This window comes from Babesia bigemina (genome assembly GCF_000981445.1).
Source record: "Babesia bigemina genome assembly Bbig001, chromosome : I".
NCBI lineage: Eukaryota > Apicomplexa > Aconoidasida > Piroplasmida > Babesiidae > Babesia > Babesia bigemina.
In genome coordinates this window covers 1505158-1521770 of record NC_027216.1, presented here as the reverse complement: position 1 = coordinate 1521770, position 16613 = coordinate 1505158, and the positions used below count along the sequence as shown (strand labels likewise).

General features: G+C 54.2%; 10 protein-coding genes across 10 annotated transcripts; 5 read left to right on the top strand and 5 right to left on the bottom strand.

Moving 5' to 3' along the window:
* Window positions 1-307: 307 nt before the first annotated feature.
* Window positions 308-3785, top strand: BBBOND_0107010 (TBC domain-containing protein; the record flags this gene model as incomplete). Its single annotated transcript, XM_012911124.1, has 5 exons — window positions 308-398; window positions 478-2551; window positions 2586-3347; window positions 3384-3498; window positions 3534-3785. 5 exons carry the CDS (start codon window positions 308-310, stop codon window positions 3783-3785), a joined length of 3294 nt encoding a protein of 1097 aa, XP_012766578.1.
* A 48-nt stretch (window positions 3786-3833) lies between these two features.
* On the bottom strand, window positions 3834-4355 carry BBBOND_0107000 (hypothetical protein; the record flags this gene model as incomplete). Its single annotated transcript, XM_012911123.1, has 1 exon — window positions 3834-4355. One exon carries the CDS (start codon window positions 4353-4355, stop codon window positions 3834-3836), a length of 522 nt encoding a protein of 173 aa, XP_012766577.1.
* Window positions 4356-4914: 559 nt separating this feature from the next.
* On the top strand, window positions 4915-6020 carry BBBOND_0106990 (hypothetical protein, conserved; the record flags this gene model as incomplete). The annotated part of the gene is made up of 2 exons (XM_012911122.1): window positions 4915-5288; window positions 5324-6020. 2 exons carry the CDS (start codon window positions 4915-4917, stop codon window positions 6018-6020), a joined length of 1071 nt encoding a protein of 356 aa, XP_012766576.1.
* Window positions 6021-6080: 60 nt separating this feature from the next.
* Window positions 6081-7437, bottom strand: BBBOND_0106980 (SPLICING FACTOR U2AF-ASSOCIATED PROTEIN, putative; the record flags this gene model as incomplete). Its single annotated transcript, XM_012911121.1, has 6 exons — window positions 6081-6458; window positions 6495-6582; window positions 6619-6719; window positions 6757-6908; window positions 6946-7341; window positions 7383-7437. The coding sequence occupies 6 exons, from the start codon at window positions 7435-7437 to the stop codon at window positions 6081-6083; spliced, it is 1170 nt and encodes a 389-aa protein (XP_012766575.1).
* Window positions 7438-7711: 274 nt separating this feature from the next.
* On the bottom strand, window positions 7712-8205 carry BBBOND_0106970 (signal recognition particle SRP9 subunit, putative; the record flags this gene model as incomplete). Its single annotated transcript, XM_012911120.1, has 4 exons — window positions 7712-7758; window positions 7817-7943; window positions 7983-8051; window positions 8134-8205. 4 exons carry the CDS (start codon window positions 8203-8205, stop codon window positions 7712-7714), a joined length of 315 nt encoding a protein of 104 aa, XP_012766574.1.
* Window positions 8206-8519: 314 nt separating this feature from the next.
* On the top strand, window positions 8520-10218 carry BBBOND_0106960 (nonsense-mediated mRNA decay protein, putative; the record flags this gene model as incomplete). Its single annotated transcript, XM_012911119.1, has 6 exons — window positions 8520-8731; window positions 8767-9322; window positions 9359-9642; window positions 9678-9924; window positions 9966-10081; window positions 10119-10218. 6 exons carry the CDS (start codon window positions 8520-8522, stop codon window positions 10216-10218), a joined length of 1515 nt encoding a protein of 504 aa, XP_012766573.1.
* Window positions 10219-10523: 305 nt separating this feature from the next.
* Window positions 10524-11804, top strand: BBBOND_0106950 (ribosome biogenesis Brix protein, putative; the record flags this gene model as incomplete). The annotated part of the gene is made up of 7 exons (XM_012911118.1): window positions 10524-10904; window positions 10940-10998; window positions 11037-11137; window positions 11174-11461; window positions 11503-11597; window positions 11634-11696; window positions 11733-11804. The coding sequence occupies 7 exons, from the start codon at window positions 10524-10526 to the stop codon at window positions 11802-11804; spliced, it is 1059 nt and encodes a 352-aa protein (XP_012766572.1).
* Window positions 11805-12071: 267 nt separating this feature from the next.
* BBBOND_0106940 (hypothetical protein) lies at window positions 12072-13018 on the bottom strand (the record flags this gene model as incomplete). The annotated part of the gene is made up of 2 exons (XM_012911117.1): window positions 12072-12659; window positions 12686-13018. The coding sequence occupies 2 exons, from the start codon at window positions 13016-13018 to the stop codon at window positions 12072-12074; spliced, it is 921 nt and encodes a 306-aa protein (XP_012766571.1).
* Window positions 13019-13139: 121 nt separating this feature from the next.
* On the bottom strand, window positions 13140-16004 carry BBBOND_0106930 (adaptin subunit, putative; the record flags this gene model as incomplete). The annotated part of the gene is made up of 11 exons (XM_012911116.1): window positions 13140-13308; window positions 13344-13858; window positions 13893-13958; window positions 13997-14074; window positions 14114-14277; window positions 14313-14487; window positions 14524-14661; window positions 14697-14842; window positions 14878-15774; window positions 15810-15882; window positions 15918-16004. The coding sequence occupies 11 exons, from the start codon at window positions 16002-16004 to the stop codon at window positions 13140-13142; spliced, it is 2508 nt and encodes an 835-aa protein (XP_012766570.1).
* A 301-nt stretch (window positions 16005-16305) lies between these two features.
* BBBOND_0106920 (hypothetical protein, conserved) lies at window positions 16306-16578 on the top strand (the record flags this gene model as incomplete). The annotated part of the gene is made up of 2 exons (XM_012911115.1): window positions 16306-16390; window positions 16427-16578. The coding sequence occupies 2 exons, from the start codon at window positions 16306-16308 to the stop codon at window positions 16576-16578; spliced, it is 237 nt and encodes a 78-aa protein (XP_012766569.1).
* Window positions 16579-16613: the final 35 nt, after the last annotated feature.

Below are 16613 nucleotides of genomic sequence, written 5' to 3'. Positions count from 1 at the left end.
ATGCCTCATTAACGCTAAATGCGCTGAATTGCTGTTTAACACATTGAATGTTTACGAATGCATACATGGTAACTGTTGTCGACCGGAAAGCGCCGATGGCCACATTGGACGCCATGTATGTGTTGTGGCGTGACCCTCATAGACATCTGTATTGGGGAGTGAATAACCTGCAGACAAACCACTTGTACACTACGTAGTATCCAATGCAACTATACTATTCACCGTATATGTCACACATTCGTGGTTAACGGCTAGGGAGAGAGGAATCCGCCTTGCCCTCCCCGTGTCGACACGAAGCTCGGAAGCTATGGATCAGCCCGGATTTTGGAATGAATTTTCGAAATTGAACCTAGTTTTTGAGCACATCAAGCTCACTGGACCTGGCATCGACGCGGCAGGTAAGCTAGACTTGATGATGTCGCTGTGTATCCGACACACCGAAACTGTGATTTTTGACGGAAACATACCGTATCGCAGGTGACCATGGCAAGGGCGTGGTTGCGGAAGCGTTCCACTACCTCAGGACGCTATGGCATCCTAATGTGTGCTGCTACACGGACATGCTGAGGACGGCCGAGGGCACGCACATCCTGGTGTCTGAAGGCTACTCGCTGACTTTGGACGACGTCATAAGGAGCTACGCTCAAAGCAGCAATGCATTCGTCAGCGAAGAGGTTACGAGTGGTCTTAAGTTCGACGCTATTGCGCATCAAATCATTTGCGGACTACAGTACCTCCATGCACATGGCATCGAACACGGGGCGCTTGGGCCGCACAACATATACATCCACAGTGACGGCACGGCAAAGATCGGGTGTTATGCGTCGCACTATCTACACAGGGTGGCGTCAACGTCTAACGTCAAAGCAAACCGCGGGAATGCTGGTACTAGCGGCACCGCCGTTCGTGGAGGGGCTACGGTGGTTAAGCGGTCCACCGATAACACTGCAGACATTAGCGGCTTGGATTCTTACGGGTCTATGAGATGCTACAGCTCTCCAGAATTGTTGACAGGCGCCTGCCGCCCAACTGCCTGGATGGAAGCAGTTAAAAACGATATTTGGGCCCTGGGCATGACATGCTTACAGATTATTGGCGTGATCATAGCCCAAGAAGCCGCAGTCACGTCGCGTAAAGACAGTTCTGCTGTCGAGCCCCAAATCAGTGCGGTCAGGACGTATGAAGAAATGGTCAAAATATCTCACTGCACTCACACGCCATCGTTGCAGGACGATGCATTTAGAGTCTCGGGCTCACTCATACGTTTGGCAAATGAACGTCTGGTTGGAGTTGGTGATCTATCAGCCGTAGGGATCAACATTGTTGGGACCTGCGCGGAAACGCGTACCTCAGATGACGGCGATCACACCCAGCAATCAGGAGAGGATTTACTCGACCAACTGGTGCAAAAAATGCTTGACGACGCAGCCGCAACGCCCGTTGTAGTCCACTTTGACCTAACCGATGAGGCCAAAAGTGGCGTGGGTCGGCAAAGAACGATCGAATCCAACACCACGGAGACGGAGTCGCAGGACACGCAGGATTCCGCTGAAGTGGGCGATGACTCTTCACGACGCAAAACCATCGTCGGCGTCGTCCGAGAAATATTGAATTGGTACACAGGCAAATCTGTGGTCGAAGACCTCTTGGATTTCGTTGGCATTGATCTCAGAAAAGGGCGAACCGATCCAACTCGGGAAAACAATGCCACCGTTCAGCAGGTCTATACCATTTTCCACATTGCTACCCAGTGCCTCATAATCGACCCGATAAAGCGGCCAACTGTGATGGATATGTTGATCTTCCAGCAACCCAAGGCACGTGGTGGCAGGATATACCGAGACAGTCGAGAGGACACCTTCGGTTGGAGCCTGATATCCGCCCAGCGCGGCGGCGCCAAGTACAGCTTGGGACTGCGCATACCAATCAACGAGTTCCTGAATCGCAGCTACAGGAAGAGGTACCTTAACATCAGGGAGCTGGACAAGCTGGAGCTGCACATTGACGATCTGTTCTACCTGTGGAGGTTGATGGGTAACGACCCGCTCGACCTGGTAGAGGACGCGCAATATTCGAACAAGGATAAGGGTGCTACATACTCGAGGCAAAACGTGCCCCTGCATGAACTTATGAAAATATGTGCCAAGGCCGACCTTTTCCCCATCATCATAGAACACCAAATCAGGCCAACATGTGCATACGCAAGGCAGTTCTCATTCCTGTACCAATGGATACGGCTACGGAGATTCGATAAGCTGCTACATAACGGGCTGGAAAGTAAATACCAGATATCGACTGAGGCGCAACTCGATATACCGCCTATGCGCCGCAAGCACATTTGGTGCGTGCTTTTAGGGCTTGACGCTCCGTTCGGGCTGCCGATGTCAGACGTGGAAATGGACGAACCGGTGCAGGAGAGTGTCGCTGTAGAGATCACAAAGGCGTTGAAGAGATTTGACAACGACATCTTGCATTCGAGGAGGTGCGTCGAACTCATGGCGAAGGTTGGGTGCGCAATCCAGCAGGACCACGGCCTCGAATCGCTGCCTAGGTAAGCTGATTAATACGGTAATATGCATTTGCAGCTCTCTGTACGTCACTTTCGGCCCTTTGGTTGTGCAGTACTACGAGTTCAGCGAACTCTTCATGGACGCAGCCATGAACATTTTCGACAAGTACCTAAAAAGCTACTACGTGCCCTCCGGGTCATTCGTGCAGAACGACCTGGAGGAATTCAATACGATGCTAAACTTCTTCGACCCCGAGGTGGCGGCGCACCTGCAGCGGGTAGGAGCCTTTGCCGACTCCTTCGCCCTGCTGTGGTTCATGAGCCTCTTCGCGGAAACGGCGTCGCTTCAGCAGCTGAATGTGCTGTGGGACACTATGCTCAACTTCCCGCGCAACTACGTCAAGTACCTCGCTGTGGGAGTGCTGCACAGCGCCAGAGATGGCATTCTGCAGACCACAACCGCGCCGAACGCCATATCGTACATCTCCAGCCTCATCGAGGCGGTCAACGCCCCGATGCTCAACTCCATGTGCATCATCCTGTACACCATCTGGGACCACATCCTCTTCCCCAAGGAGTCGGCTCGGGCCAAGGGCATACCAAGGTTCGACAGCATCCCAGAAAAGTCCAACGCGTTGGATGTCGGGTTCGTTGCGACGGAAGCTGGAGTCGATGGGATTGTCGACGTCGAACGCGCCATGTTCACCTTCAGAGCCGACGTGTACCCGCGGCAGCGGTGCTTCAAGCTGGCGCTGAAGCAGTTCGCCGAGGTCTTCGACGGCTGCCTCGTCGTCGACCTTCGCTCAGCGGACGCTTACAAGCTCGGACACATACCGAAGTAGGCCCTTACGCATACACCCGACAATTGGTGCAGCTCGTGTCATATCGCAAGGCTCCTCGCCTGCCTCGAAAAACGTGACGAGGCGGTGCTGAAGTCGCTGGTCAGAGACCTCGTCAGCAGCAACCCCGATAATGCATCGGGATTAGATGTGAGTCTAACTTTGCACCCCCAAATGCTTCGCAGCCGAACAGCATACGTCGCAAGCACCAGCTCGGCAAAAATTGCGAGACGCTTCTCGGCCTTGGCGACAAGGCCTGGTCGCAGGAAGGGCTGAAGGAGGCGTGCATACTGCTGGCTGCGGGGGATGGCTCCGATTTGGACAAGGAACAAGACGCTTTGCAGCGCCTGATATTCGAGTTCCACGTGGCGCATGTATGCTACTATCGCATAAACGCGGACGACTGGCCCAAGCTATTCACCCTCTCGCAGATATAGATGTGCACGTCAAAGTACTGTACATTTTAAGTTTTACTATACGTTGTTTTACGGGCTGGCCTGTGCGCGGTCCAGAGTATCTCTGTCCCGTTTCTTGGGAGTCACGGTTTTTATGGACTGGCGGTAGCGCTTCCACATCTCGGCCTTCTCCAGGGCGCGGTTATGGGAATCAGCCTGCAGCACCGCACGATGCAGCGGCCCGCATGGCCCTAAAACCTTCCTGTGAGCCGTTGAGCTCAAGGGTTGGCGTGCAGGGATCCTTATGGTCGCATCACTTGTTGGTGATGGTGTGATACCAACTTGATGACACGGATAATTTACATGAACCTGCAAATCAGATCGCAAGTCATTCACTGGCTTGTTGCTGCATGTATACTGCTTGCCTTTGTAGCATTCCGTATTTTCCAGTTGCGATATATCCCCGTGCCGCTCGTCATTTCGCAACACGGCAGCCGGTGGTAACTGATGCTGCACAGCCGAAGAGGAGACCTGGCTGAACGCAATACCTCGTCGTTTACGAGGATTCTCATATGTCTGCTGCGTTGAGCCCGAGGAAGGTTGAGGTTCCATGCTGCGACACCTCTACGGCAACGGCGGCGACAGAAAGAACACACATTTCGGGCAGCGATGTATTTCGCCGTTGTTATTCCATACACACCCGTTTATAGATGCGCATTACGGCCACTAAACACCCCGCTGCACCGTAATGTAATGTGAACGCCGGTGATGACCGCGTAGAAGGCAGAGGGCATATTCATCCCAGTGTAGCCGCCAACCAAACGTAATTTTTGTCTAAATGTGAGTATATTGAACGGGATGTCGAAACGTGTGGAATTCCTGCAAGAGGAAGTCGAACATACCGATATCGCTGGAATCCCCGGGATGTGATCGACGTGCGCCTCTTTACGGTCTAATAGACGAGACTTCCATTAAGCTGTGCTGGATGGGGAATCTATCAACCTGCGCACTGAGTCTGATCATAGCGTTCTTGTTTCTAAAACATGAACCGCGCCAGGGCAATGGATGGATTCCACTAGGGATGCTGGCACCGGCTTTTGCTGCGTCTAGAATATCACCCGGGGGCGCTCAGCAGTGTTTTATCGCAACCCACAGGCCGCTTATCCAACTCATGGAGTCAGGAAGAAGCGCCAGGAAGACCACGGTGTCGGCTACGGCGGAACCGCAACAGCCAGAGCACGAGGGCAACGCTGAAAATGGCAGCGAAGCATCGCAGGACCCTACTGCAGGCATCAAGGAGCTGGACGGTTGGAAGGCGGATAGGGCAGATATACCAGGCCCTTGGCGCATTTTCTACCCGTTGTCACTCAAGGACACCGTCGGCCTTTATCCGAACGTCAACATCAGGCCGTCCGTGCTGTTCTGCGACATCACCGGCGCCGTGACGGGTCCGGAGCACCCCGACTCGGGCAAAGGGTCGTTCTTACTGGACGCGGGCGACAGCGTAGATATCGACGACGGCGAATCGTTCGTCCACAATCGGAAGTACGTCAATCCAATAGCACACTGATGGCCCGCAGGTTCGCCACGGTATTGCTCAGCGGGAAGAACTTCTCCAACATCAGGCTGGTGCTGCTTGGCAGGATGTTCTACTCCAAGACGTACGTCCTCAACGAGCTCAAAGGCGTCGTGCGCATGAGGTCGGCCATGTTCGTCGGCCAAGCCTTTGTGGAGTCATACGTATGTGCCACCGCAAAACAACACATGCCGTCGCAGAGGAACCCCTCGGTCACGGAAGCGCTGCACAGGATCAAAAGAAGGATCACTGTGGTAGGTGCAACTGCCGCACGACGCATACGGTCGCAGCTGGACAGACAGGGCAACGAGGTGGACCCGCTCACGTGGGAGCTACAGCCGCTGAACGCCCCCGGGTCGCCGTTCAGGTGGATGCACGGCACCGACAAGTGGAAACTGCTGGGGCCGTGCACGGCGTACAGGGTGCTGGGACCCGGCGTCCATATCCCTCACAAACCCATGATCTACGACAAGTACAGAATGGCGGACCTGTACAACATGGTTGACCCGCTCAAGCTCAACAAAACGCCGTATACTGCGCTGGAAAAAATAGAAGAGGAGACGCGAAGGGTGATCGACGCGGTGTTCGAACCCACTGACAAGCCGATGAACGAGTTCCGGGTCACGGATCGGGACTACCTAAATCAGCTCTATGAAGAGGTCAGTGGCCAACACGCTCGAACGTCCTCACACTGCTCGTAGATGGTACAACTAGCCAAGCAAGGGCCCGACTTCTACAAAGGCACCATGAAGTGATTACCATTACTCGGTTTGTACTTCAAACTCCTCGTCGCTGCTCTGATCGTCGATCCAATCGCAAGCAACGGAGTCGTAGCTGGGAGGAGCGGATTTCACGGCGGCGAAGAAGTTTTCGGCAGCCGTTTTGCTGGGGAGGGCCTGGGCCTGCAGGTCGGTCTTGCCGTCGAAGAAGTACACCTGCAGCCGCTGGCCATCAAAAACACGATCTTGAAACTTCGAAATGAAAATTTCAGCGTCCGCAGAGTTCTTAAGTTTCACGCATACCACCCCCTGTGGGTGCCTTGGAATTGGCGTGATCTTGTCGAACGGGACGAATTTGGTGACCTCCGCGGCGACCTCCTCGCGCAGGTCGTCATAAAACTTGCTCCCCGCCTCATGTTCCTATTCCGGTTATCAAAGCAGTCGTGACCAACCCACCCATGCATCTTCTTGAGAGAACATCGGTTTGCAGATCACGATCCTGCGACCGCTTCCGTCGTCGATGTCCTCCGTCCAACTTTGCAATCTGCGAGTGATGACGGTACACAAGATTTAGACGCACCTTTCTTGCTCGTACTTGGCTGCGAGGTAGCGCTTGCGCATTTCCTCGGCACTGAGAGGGACCGTCGACTTAGCGCTGTACTTCTGCGGATCGTAGCGGGCCTGGCACCCAGTGACCACCACCCAACACGCAACTCACTGCCTCCACGTGAATAACGCAGTCCTCCCGAAAGTGGTAATTGTCCAGGTACCGTATGGCAAAGTCCACCGACTCTTTGTTCACGAAGGTAACGCGGGCGTCGTTTTTGAACCTTCCCGCGTCGTCAGTGTAAAGCTTTATTTTCGGCAGCGCTACGTGGCAATGACGGATCTGTGCAACAACGCTAACTGGTCAGGGGGTCGATCTTGATGACGCCGGCGCGCCTGAAGACTTGAGCCACCTCCGCCGCAGTCGTGTCGTCGGGAAGGTTGGAAACGTACACGCTCAAGTTTCGCTGATGCGGTTCTTTAACGCCACCACTCACACCTACTGCTGACTCCACCCATTTACCAGACTCGATTTTCATCCGCTTGCGCTGCATGTACTGTCGCTTCTTCTCGCGCTTCCGGATACGGGCCTCTTCCTCAGCTGACACCGCGGTGGTGGCATCGTCGGCCGGAGCAGCCTCAGCAGCAACCGTGGCCGAAGTGTCCGCAGCTTCTAGAGCCGCCTCGGCATCGGCAACAGCGACTTCCGGACGTGATGATTCCGCCTCCTTTGATGCCGAGGAGTCCTTGGCCTCACCTGAAGGGTGGTTACTCCAGGTAAGAAGCGACTAGACACACCGTCCAACAGAGACTTCAACTCGTCGACCGAAGAAATGGCACTCCACGCGTCCATGTCATTGCACCAGACGTTGCTCGCGCTGTTGATGACAGACCTGGCAGAGCCATCGTCACCAAAATCCGGAAGCTTACATGTCAAGCAGCGATTTAAGGCCGCCATGGTCACATGGGCCGCGAATCTTCGTATCAACGCATTGTACGTACCACTAAGCAAACGGTCACAATTAAAATTAATACCGCGCTGCGTGGCGGCAATGGGCAAGTACCTTCGTCTCGGGGCTTACGCTGGCAACCCCCTCCGATGACATCTCGCTTGTCGATCGCCGCAATCACGAGTTGCGAGCATTCACTTTCCGGTTTGACTTCGGTTTAGCGGCTGCGCAGCGCTGTAATGGTCGCCGAGAGTGGGCGGCGAGCACTCAACTGCAACTTACCAGTAACCTTGAGCGGCAGAGCCTCGGGATTCTCGGTGTCCCTGGAAAGCGACCAGTTGAGGAACAGCTGATTAAACTGTTGCAATTGTCGCAAGTTGCCCTGGCGACTCAGCTTGAACATGCAGCACTGCGCATCATGAGAAACGAAACAGGAGATGCAGCACACCTTCCTGTCGTCGGTCACTTTGAGCACCAGGCACTTTTCTCCCTTCACGTACTTGACCGAGTAGCGAGTCTGGGAGTGGATGAGCGTGTTACAGTTGTGAATCGCGCGAAGGACCTCGCACACCCGCCGGTAATGCGTGTCTATATCTCACCTTCAGAGGCCGACCGCAAAACAGAGAGCGCGCTTCCTGGAGAAACCCGCTCCAGTTGTCATAATATGTCATCGCAAACACAGCGGAATCTAGGTGCAGATGCAATTTGGTGTGCGAAATATTCAGCTATCGACGCGCTACGGTGATCGTTGCCACCAAGCAGCAGCTGGTGTCGGCAAAAAAACTACCTCGCGCCACAGCGACTGCACACCATTACAGTGTTGTAAAAACGGCGTTCGAAATAGCGAGACTTCCTTAAGTGGCGTATGGATTACACCTATGGGGGCTGCCTTCCACTGAGCCTCTGTCGCGACCGACCTGGCCGGCAGACAATGTAGCTCTTGCACAGTGCTAACATTTTGTCATACAATACGCAGAGAGGCGCAATGGGTGATTGGTATACGGGTACATTTGCGGCGGCGGAGCCGTCGTACGCGCCGATGCGATGTTGCCTCTGCGGGGACGTCGTTGCGAAGCCGACTGCTTCTAGGATGTGCCACCTGTGTATCTCGAAAAACGTCAACCTGTCGCAGGAGGTGGCGACACACTGTACGATTTTGCAGTGTGGAACGTGCAAAAAGTTCTTCCACGACAGATGGTACGCACCGACAACCAGACCACAGACGCGCGCAGGCTCAATTGCGAGATGGAAAGCAGGGAGCTGCTGTCCATATGCCTGAAGAAGGTTAAGGGGCTGGACGCCATGAAGATCATAAACGCGTCGTTCGTCTTCACGGAGCACCACAGCAAGCAGCTCAAAGTGAAGATCTGCGTGCAGAAGGAGGTGGACAACAGCTTCGTGGTTGAGCAGACATTCGTGATCGACTTCGCCATCAGGTCGAGCCAGTGCGACTACTGCAAGCGCATGTACACACCGCACACGTGGAAGGCGATGGTGCAGATCAGGCAGAAGACCAAGGACAAGCGGCACATCCTCATGTTGGAGCAGGTCATCATCAAGCACAACGCGCACGAGAACGTGTCCAGCATCCTCTCCAGGCGCAACGGCTTCGATCTGCACTTCCAAAGCAAGACTTGTGCCCAAAAGTTCGCCGACTTCATCTCCGACAAGATCGTGTCGCAAGTCAAAAACAGCAAGAAGCTGATCACGCAGGACAGCGTGAACAACAAGTGGGATTACAAGTACACACTGCAGGTTACGCTCATTCCCATCTGCGCAGACGACCTGGTAGGCCGGTTACCCGAATGTTGACAGACACGTCAGGTGTTCCTGCCGCCGAAGGTGGCCTCGATGAACGGCGGTGTCTCGCCTTTCATGCTGTGCGTCAACCTGACCACCACCATCAGTCTAATCGACCCGTTCACGTTACGTACGTTGGAGGTCTCTGGAGACAAGTACTGGAAGAACCCGTTCTCGTCGCGTGAGTTTAGCAGCCCGAATGCCGCCCACCAAATCGTTCCAGTGTTCACCAAGTTCAACCTCTGCAACTTCATCATCCTCAACGTCGAGAAGGACCGCGAAAGCAAGAACACACACCCGTACTATGAGTAGGGTCGCGTTGCAACCGCGCTATCCCGTGCAGGCTCGTCGACGTCGAGATTATGGCAGTCAACTCTTCAACCGTCATTTACACGAAATCGCATCTGGGGAAGGCGCTGGCTGTGGGCGACACCTTCAGCGGCTACGACATCAGACGAATCAACATGAACGGCCTCGCCGAGGAGGAAACCGACATCACTAACAAGATACCCTTTGACGTGATCCTCGTCCGCAAGGTCAAGAACAAGAGGGCTTTCAAAACCAACTGGGTGCTCAAGAGGATCGTGCAGGTGGGTTACAGATGGCTAGATGTGTCTATCACGAACCGCAGACGAAGGGCGGCGAATCGGACGATGAGATTGAGGAGGACGAGCTGCTTGATTTCAAGGAGGAGCTGATGAACAAGAAGGAACTGCAGCGCAACGTCGATTTCTACCAGAATCCGAAGTAAGTTACACTAGAGGAAACCTAATGGCGGGTGCAGGATGCAAGTGTCTAAGGACGGCAGCGCCGAGGGCGGGGAACTCGACGTGCTCGCGTCGCAGCTCAAGGAGCTCTCGCTACAAGACACGAACTACTTCTGAGCGTAGCGCAGGGCGATTTTGGCGTGTTTGTGTAATCTGCCGACCGCTGAATCGCAAGAGTGGATTTTCCATGGCGAATACTGGCCTTTCTCTACGCCGGTACACAACGTGAAGGCCACATTTACCCACTAACAATTAGATAATCGCATATACTTTATACAGAACAATGGGTGATGGGTGTCCACTGCCGGCTGGTCGCCTTTCTCGTGCCAAGTAGGGCTGCCGTCATCCAGAGGCGCCGTAAAGACCGGGCTGGCGGCGTGATAGACGTCCAGAAGCTATCGCATATCTTACACCCTGATAAAATGAAGAAAATAACGACTAAAAAATCCAAAGGTGAAATCAAGAAGCAGCTGGTGGAGAAGGGGGAATCCATTCGGAAGTCGCTCGAACACATTGTGAAGCAGGATGCGAAGGCAAACACGAGCACTGCGAATCTCGCAGCGCGGGCGCCGAAGAAAAGCGTGGACAAGCTGCAAAAGGCGGTGAACGACGACAGCGACAGCGGCGCCGACGAAGATGTGGACATGGACCCCTACCGCCTCAAGGACGCCTACTACATCAAGCAGAATGCCAAGTACACCAACAAGAAGAAGACCATAGTGCTGGCGAGTAGGGGCATTTCCAGCCTAGGAAGGCAGCTCATGAACGACATCAAGCTGATGCTCCCGCATCACAAGGCCGAGGTAACCGCAGACAACCCCTCCTTAACTCCGCGCAGTCCAAGCTGGAGAAGAAAGAGTCGTACACGGCAATAAACACACTTGCTGGGCTCTCTGGGTCAGTAGAAGCTCAATGTGTTGGTGATCGGTGTTTAGGTGTGACAGCGCCATCTTCATAGAGGCACGCAAAAGTGAAATGATCATGTGGATCTCCAAGACGCCTAACGGCCCGACGCTGAAGGGGCGACTTACGAACGGTTAGTCGTTTTATGTGCCATCTAACGTGCGAACAGTGCACACCCTGAGGGATTCCACGTTCGCCGGGAACTGCTTGCTCTACTCTAGGCCGCTGCTCACGTTTGACAACGCGTTCGAGTCCACGGCGCACCTCAAGCTCATCAAACAGGTGCTGATGCACGTGTTCGGGACTCCCAACAACCACCCGAAGAGCAAGCCGTTCTGCGACCACTGCCTCTCGTTCTTCTACTTCGACGGGCGCATTTTCTTCAGACACTACCAAATCGCACCGGAAAACGAGTTCGCCATGAACAAGCCGCAACAACAAGTGCTCACGGAGATAGGTACGCGACCGTCACGGCGGCGACAGCTGATGATTCCGCAGGGCCGCAGTTCGTAGTGGAGCCCATCCTCATCCTCTCCGGCAGCTTCAACGGCACGATGCTCTGGAAGAATAAGAACTACGTTTCCCCCATCATGGTAAGCGGCTGGATGCAGCGCGAACATGGGTCACAGATGCGAAGGCTTAAACGTGAGTCAGACGCCCTGCGCAAGCAGCAACAGGAGATAGATAAAAAGGTACGGTACTAAATGTGAGTGCTTCAACTTCATCAGAACCGCGATCGCGAAACGGATCTGCCGGATGACGAGCTGTCGAACCAGAACGTTTTCAGCGCTCCAAACTGACCGCAGGACGCGGGCCGTCCCCATGGGCGATGCGGATCAGGGGCCGCCCGGGCGGGTCCGCTCACTAGAATAGTCACAACATAAAATTTTGCGGTGACGGGTAATCGTTCAGTGGCACGACGTAGTATTTTTGGATAGGCGATAAGAGAGCGGTTGGAATCTTCGACGCAGGGAGCCATGGACCATGCTTTCAGATTCTGAGACCAAACAACGATAGCACCCGTCCATCCCTCCTTCGTACATATTTACTAAAACTATATCACGACGCTATCCAGTGCAAACAATTCTATTCCGGAGATGGCTCACACCACCAAGGAGAATAGGGACGTTTACTATCGCAAAGCCAAGGAGGATGGTTACCGCGCTAGAAGCGCCTACAAATTGCTCCACATTTTCCAGGCGTACGGAATTTTCCATCCGATTGCTCGAATAGACCCGATCATGGAGCTGCTCCGTAATACCAAGTGCGAGCACTGCTGCCCAGACGAGGACCTGAGCGGCGTCCACAAATTCGACATTTGCGAAGCCAGGGCTCAGGTATACCACTGCTCCAGCCTTCCTCGCATCAGGAACGTGGTGGATCTCTGCGCGGCGCCCGGGAGCTGGACGCAGTGCATACGCGACTTCGTGTACAACGAGTACTTCGTCTACAAGGACGCCTCGAAGGCGATCGCCAAGGAGAAGGCGATTTGCCCCAGGCTCAAGGACAGCTGCACGGTGAAGCCCGTGATCATAGCGGTGGACCTGCAAGACATGGCGCCGGTGAAGGGAGTCGAGATCATAAAGGGAGACATCACGAACGAGAAGGTTATGGAGAACATCAAGAATCTGTTCGTTCAGAATGTTAGCAAACGCCTGATGGAGTGCGCAAAGGACGACACCTCCCTGGCGGACAGCAGCCTGGCCCAGATCGTATCGTGCGACGGTGCCCCGGATGTCAGCGGGCTCCACGAAACCGACGCGTACGTCCAGTCGTGCCTTATACGGGCCGCCATCAGCGTGTGTGCGTCCGTGCTCGACCCGGAAGGCCTGTTTGTGTGCAAGGCCTTCTCCAGCGACTCCGACGCGCCCATATATAGGCAAGTGAACATGTTCTTTGACGACTTCAGCATCCACAAGCCCGCCGCCTCAAGACTCACAAGCGCGGAGTGCTTCATCATTGCACGGGGGTTCAAACCCATGGGGCGCATCACCAAGGGCCCCAACGGGTTCATTCACACGGAGGCGCCACCCGACGCGAAGCACGAAGCAAAATGGCTCATCCCGCAAATGTGCTGCGGCGACCTGGCGCCATACGAAAAAACCGTCAGTAGCTAAAATCTCTTACTAAACATGTCAATTCGTATCGTCGCCTGATACCCAGTTGCTGGCGCAGTTGCACAGCGTGTCTGCGAAGGACTGCAGTAGCGCCTCGTCGCAGCCAGCGCGCTGCGACTTCACGGACGCCTGTATCTTCCACCTCCCGTCAACCGGAGTTAACGTCAGCTCCATGTAGTACATTTGCCTGCGCGCCGTTGTTGAGGCTGCTGTGTTCCTTACCCCGCCGCGTTCTGCGCGTACTGGTACATCTTCGTCGTGTTCTGGCTCTTGCCGGAGGCGAGCGTCGCGATGTGAACGTCGAAAAGCAAGTCCTCCAGTGATTCAAAGTTAACGTCGGCATGCGCGGATGCCACCTCATCAGTGCTTTGGCAAATGGCGTCGCAGGCGAACCAGCTTTTCTGGAACTCCTCCGACAGCAGCGTCTTCGGCACCACCAGGTGCAGGGGGGCCAGGCGATCTTGCAACGTGGTGGGTGCCGCGTTTTCATCCGTGCTAACAGCTCCTGGGAGATCGTATCCTTCAACGGTATTGTATGACGAGTCCGCGCAGCTTGAGCTGTCCTCCGGCGATTCGGCGGCAGCTGGCGTCATCAAAATGTCAGTGTCTACGTCGCCGTACGTAAAGGGGAAAAAACGACTGGGAGAGCTGCCTTGCGATAGGTCCTCGTCAAAAGCGTGCACACTGTTGAATGAATCCAGCCAGTGAACGCTTGGCAGCGCGATGCCCAAGTCGACCTGAGGCATATGGGGAGTTTAATGCGGTACGTACTATGCAATTTTCCAACACGGAGGCAGCGTCGTGAGACGATGGGGCCATTACAATCTTTTCCGCAGCCTACAAACGTAATGCGACGTCCACCCGCCATAACCAACCGCCAAGTCAGTGGAGAGGAGCACGTAGTAGAAGTCAGCGTGGCCAACAAGATCTGGATCTTGAATCTCGCTCATGACCTTTTACCAATTGCAGGATTGCGAAAACATTACGCCTACCCTGCGTAGCAGCCGTGAGAGTCCAGGGAACATTTCAGGCGGTCGTTTGAAGAACACCTTCATGGAGGCGCAGAGCAACTCCTTGGCGATATCGGAGATGTCAGGGCGGTCAATAAGATCCTCGAGCGTGTAAGGCGCGTGCTCAACGCTTTCACCGTATTCACCTGACACGTGTGAGAGCAACTAAGGGACAACGTACCAAGGATCCAAATGTAGTACGACAAGGCCTGCGGCTCCCGGAAGAAGTCACGGGAGGCCTCGACGATCTCCAGTAATTTGGCGACGCCGGACGGGTAGACCAAAAGCAACGCGCGTATCACGTACAGCGCGGCACTTATGAGATACGAGATCCCCAGGCTGAACACGACCGACATCTAAAGGAGCATGTATTCAACGTATGCGTAACATACCTGTGACATTATAAACTCGAGGTGCGCTGGAAACTTCAGCGCTATTATTCCAACCGCCTTGACCGATTTCGCGGCAATGGCGTGGTTGGTGTCAGAAACATATTCATTGAGGTCCTTCACTATCTCCAGATAGTTTGCCTACAGACGCTGAAAAGCGGAAGCACGGAACTGACCTCACACGCAATCGCGACCAGTATATTCAGTTTTACGTGCTTGATATAAGACGGGTCATCGTAGCGGAAGAAAAAGACCTCGTAGTGGTCCGCAAACGGCGGCTTGTAGGTTTCCCCCGCTCCGCTGTCATCCTCCAGCCTCGGGGCTGCAACAGTTGCGCAATATACCACCCAAACTCACCGTTAACGATCATAAGCAGGGTGTTAAGCAGTAGATTGTATGCGATCTCGTCGCACGAGTGCGTGATAAGAGCGATCATGGGCATTTCGACCCGCCTGATAACCTCCAGCTGCAGCATGTCGTCATGAGCCGTCCACGCCAGGAAGCACTTTGCCGTGGCCAAGAACACGGCGGTGGACGAATAGTTCAGCAACTCGTCAAGCAGGTTCAGGAGGTCGAACAGCTCGTCTCCAGCGGGGGTGTAAGTGTGCAGCAGCTGCAGGGTAAGGCACTGCTGCCATTCGGTCATCTTCTTTATGCGGTTTATGAGGTACACTATGCTGTGCTTGCTCAGCTTTATGTCGTCTCCCTGACCCAGCATCTCACTGTATACGCACAAGGAGTCGAACATCACGTCCAGATTCAACGACTTCAGGGACGACACCAGGTGCTGCAGTATGGCGGAACGGTGCTCGTGGCAGTCCGACTCGTCCGCATGCTCCTTCTTGGCAATGGCGCACTGTGACTTGTAGACGCGCAATCCGCCTATGATGGCAGAGCGCTTCACGGCATCCGCAGGGTCGTGAAACTTCTTGAGGATGGCGTCCTTTGCGTAGTCATTCGAGAGCTTAGTGCCAAAAGCGGAGATGTTGCGCAGCGCTAGGCAGCGAATAACAGGGTCCACGTTCTCAATATCCTTCAACAGCGTGTTTATCGTCAGCACGGTGAGATCGGGGTTGTCCTTGCTGTACGTAGAGAGGTACATGTAAATCATTTTCTTCTGGACTGGGTCCGCTGTATGCGATACCATCACCACCTCCGTGTACAGCCGAGATACATCCACGCCAAGCGTCATACACCGTATCAGACGCTTCAGAATCTCACGGCGCCTCGTGTTGTTATCAGCGTGGGTATACGCTGCGGTATATCGGTCGGAATACGCACTAACAAACCGCTTAACGACGACGCGCTCTTGTAATCTGCTGCCATCTTGCGTAGCAGCAGGCGCAGCTCCCCAACTTCGCCCTGAAAACCATGGTTGGCGACAGCGTCCGACACACCTTCCGATGATCGACAAAGAAGTCAGGCTTTAACTTCGGCGGACCCAGACCGAGGCGGTCCATGGCTACCGCTGGTAACGAAATCATTCTTAACCCTTATGCGATGACTTAGAGCTACATTGGTCGATGTGTAAATTGGCGCGTGTCTTCAGAGGCGAATGATCGTCAGATTCGCCTCATAAGTGATGGTGACGTTGTTTGAAGTGTATTTGCGAATTGATATAGAGGGTAAAACACTGTTTAATTGGATGTGTACGTAGAATGTTGTGCCGTTGCCGGCCGTCACCGATGATTCCAATATCGCTGTTCCGTTGCTAACTGATGATCAAGCACGCTTACAGTCTATGAGTAGAACAAGTTGCGCCGAAGCTGAGTGAACTGCCGCAAAATGTTTCGCCGCTCGTACAACCACATCTGGCGAACCGTGTTGCTCAAAGGCAGCCCTGCTAACAAGGTCGCAACCTGGAGCTGCGGTAAGTGTACAGGGTGAATATGACATACCGCGGTAGCTATATGCATGTCACTAGCCTGGATATACGTCAGCGAAAAGCGCAATCCGAGAGCAAACGGCATTTTCTTCAGGAAGAGGGAAGCGGAGTACTTCACTGACGAAGAAATAGCCAAGTGGAACGAAAAGTTTAAATCGCAAAATAATAACTAGTCTATGCCGTCAAAATGCACATTCTTGAGGTTGGC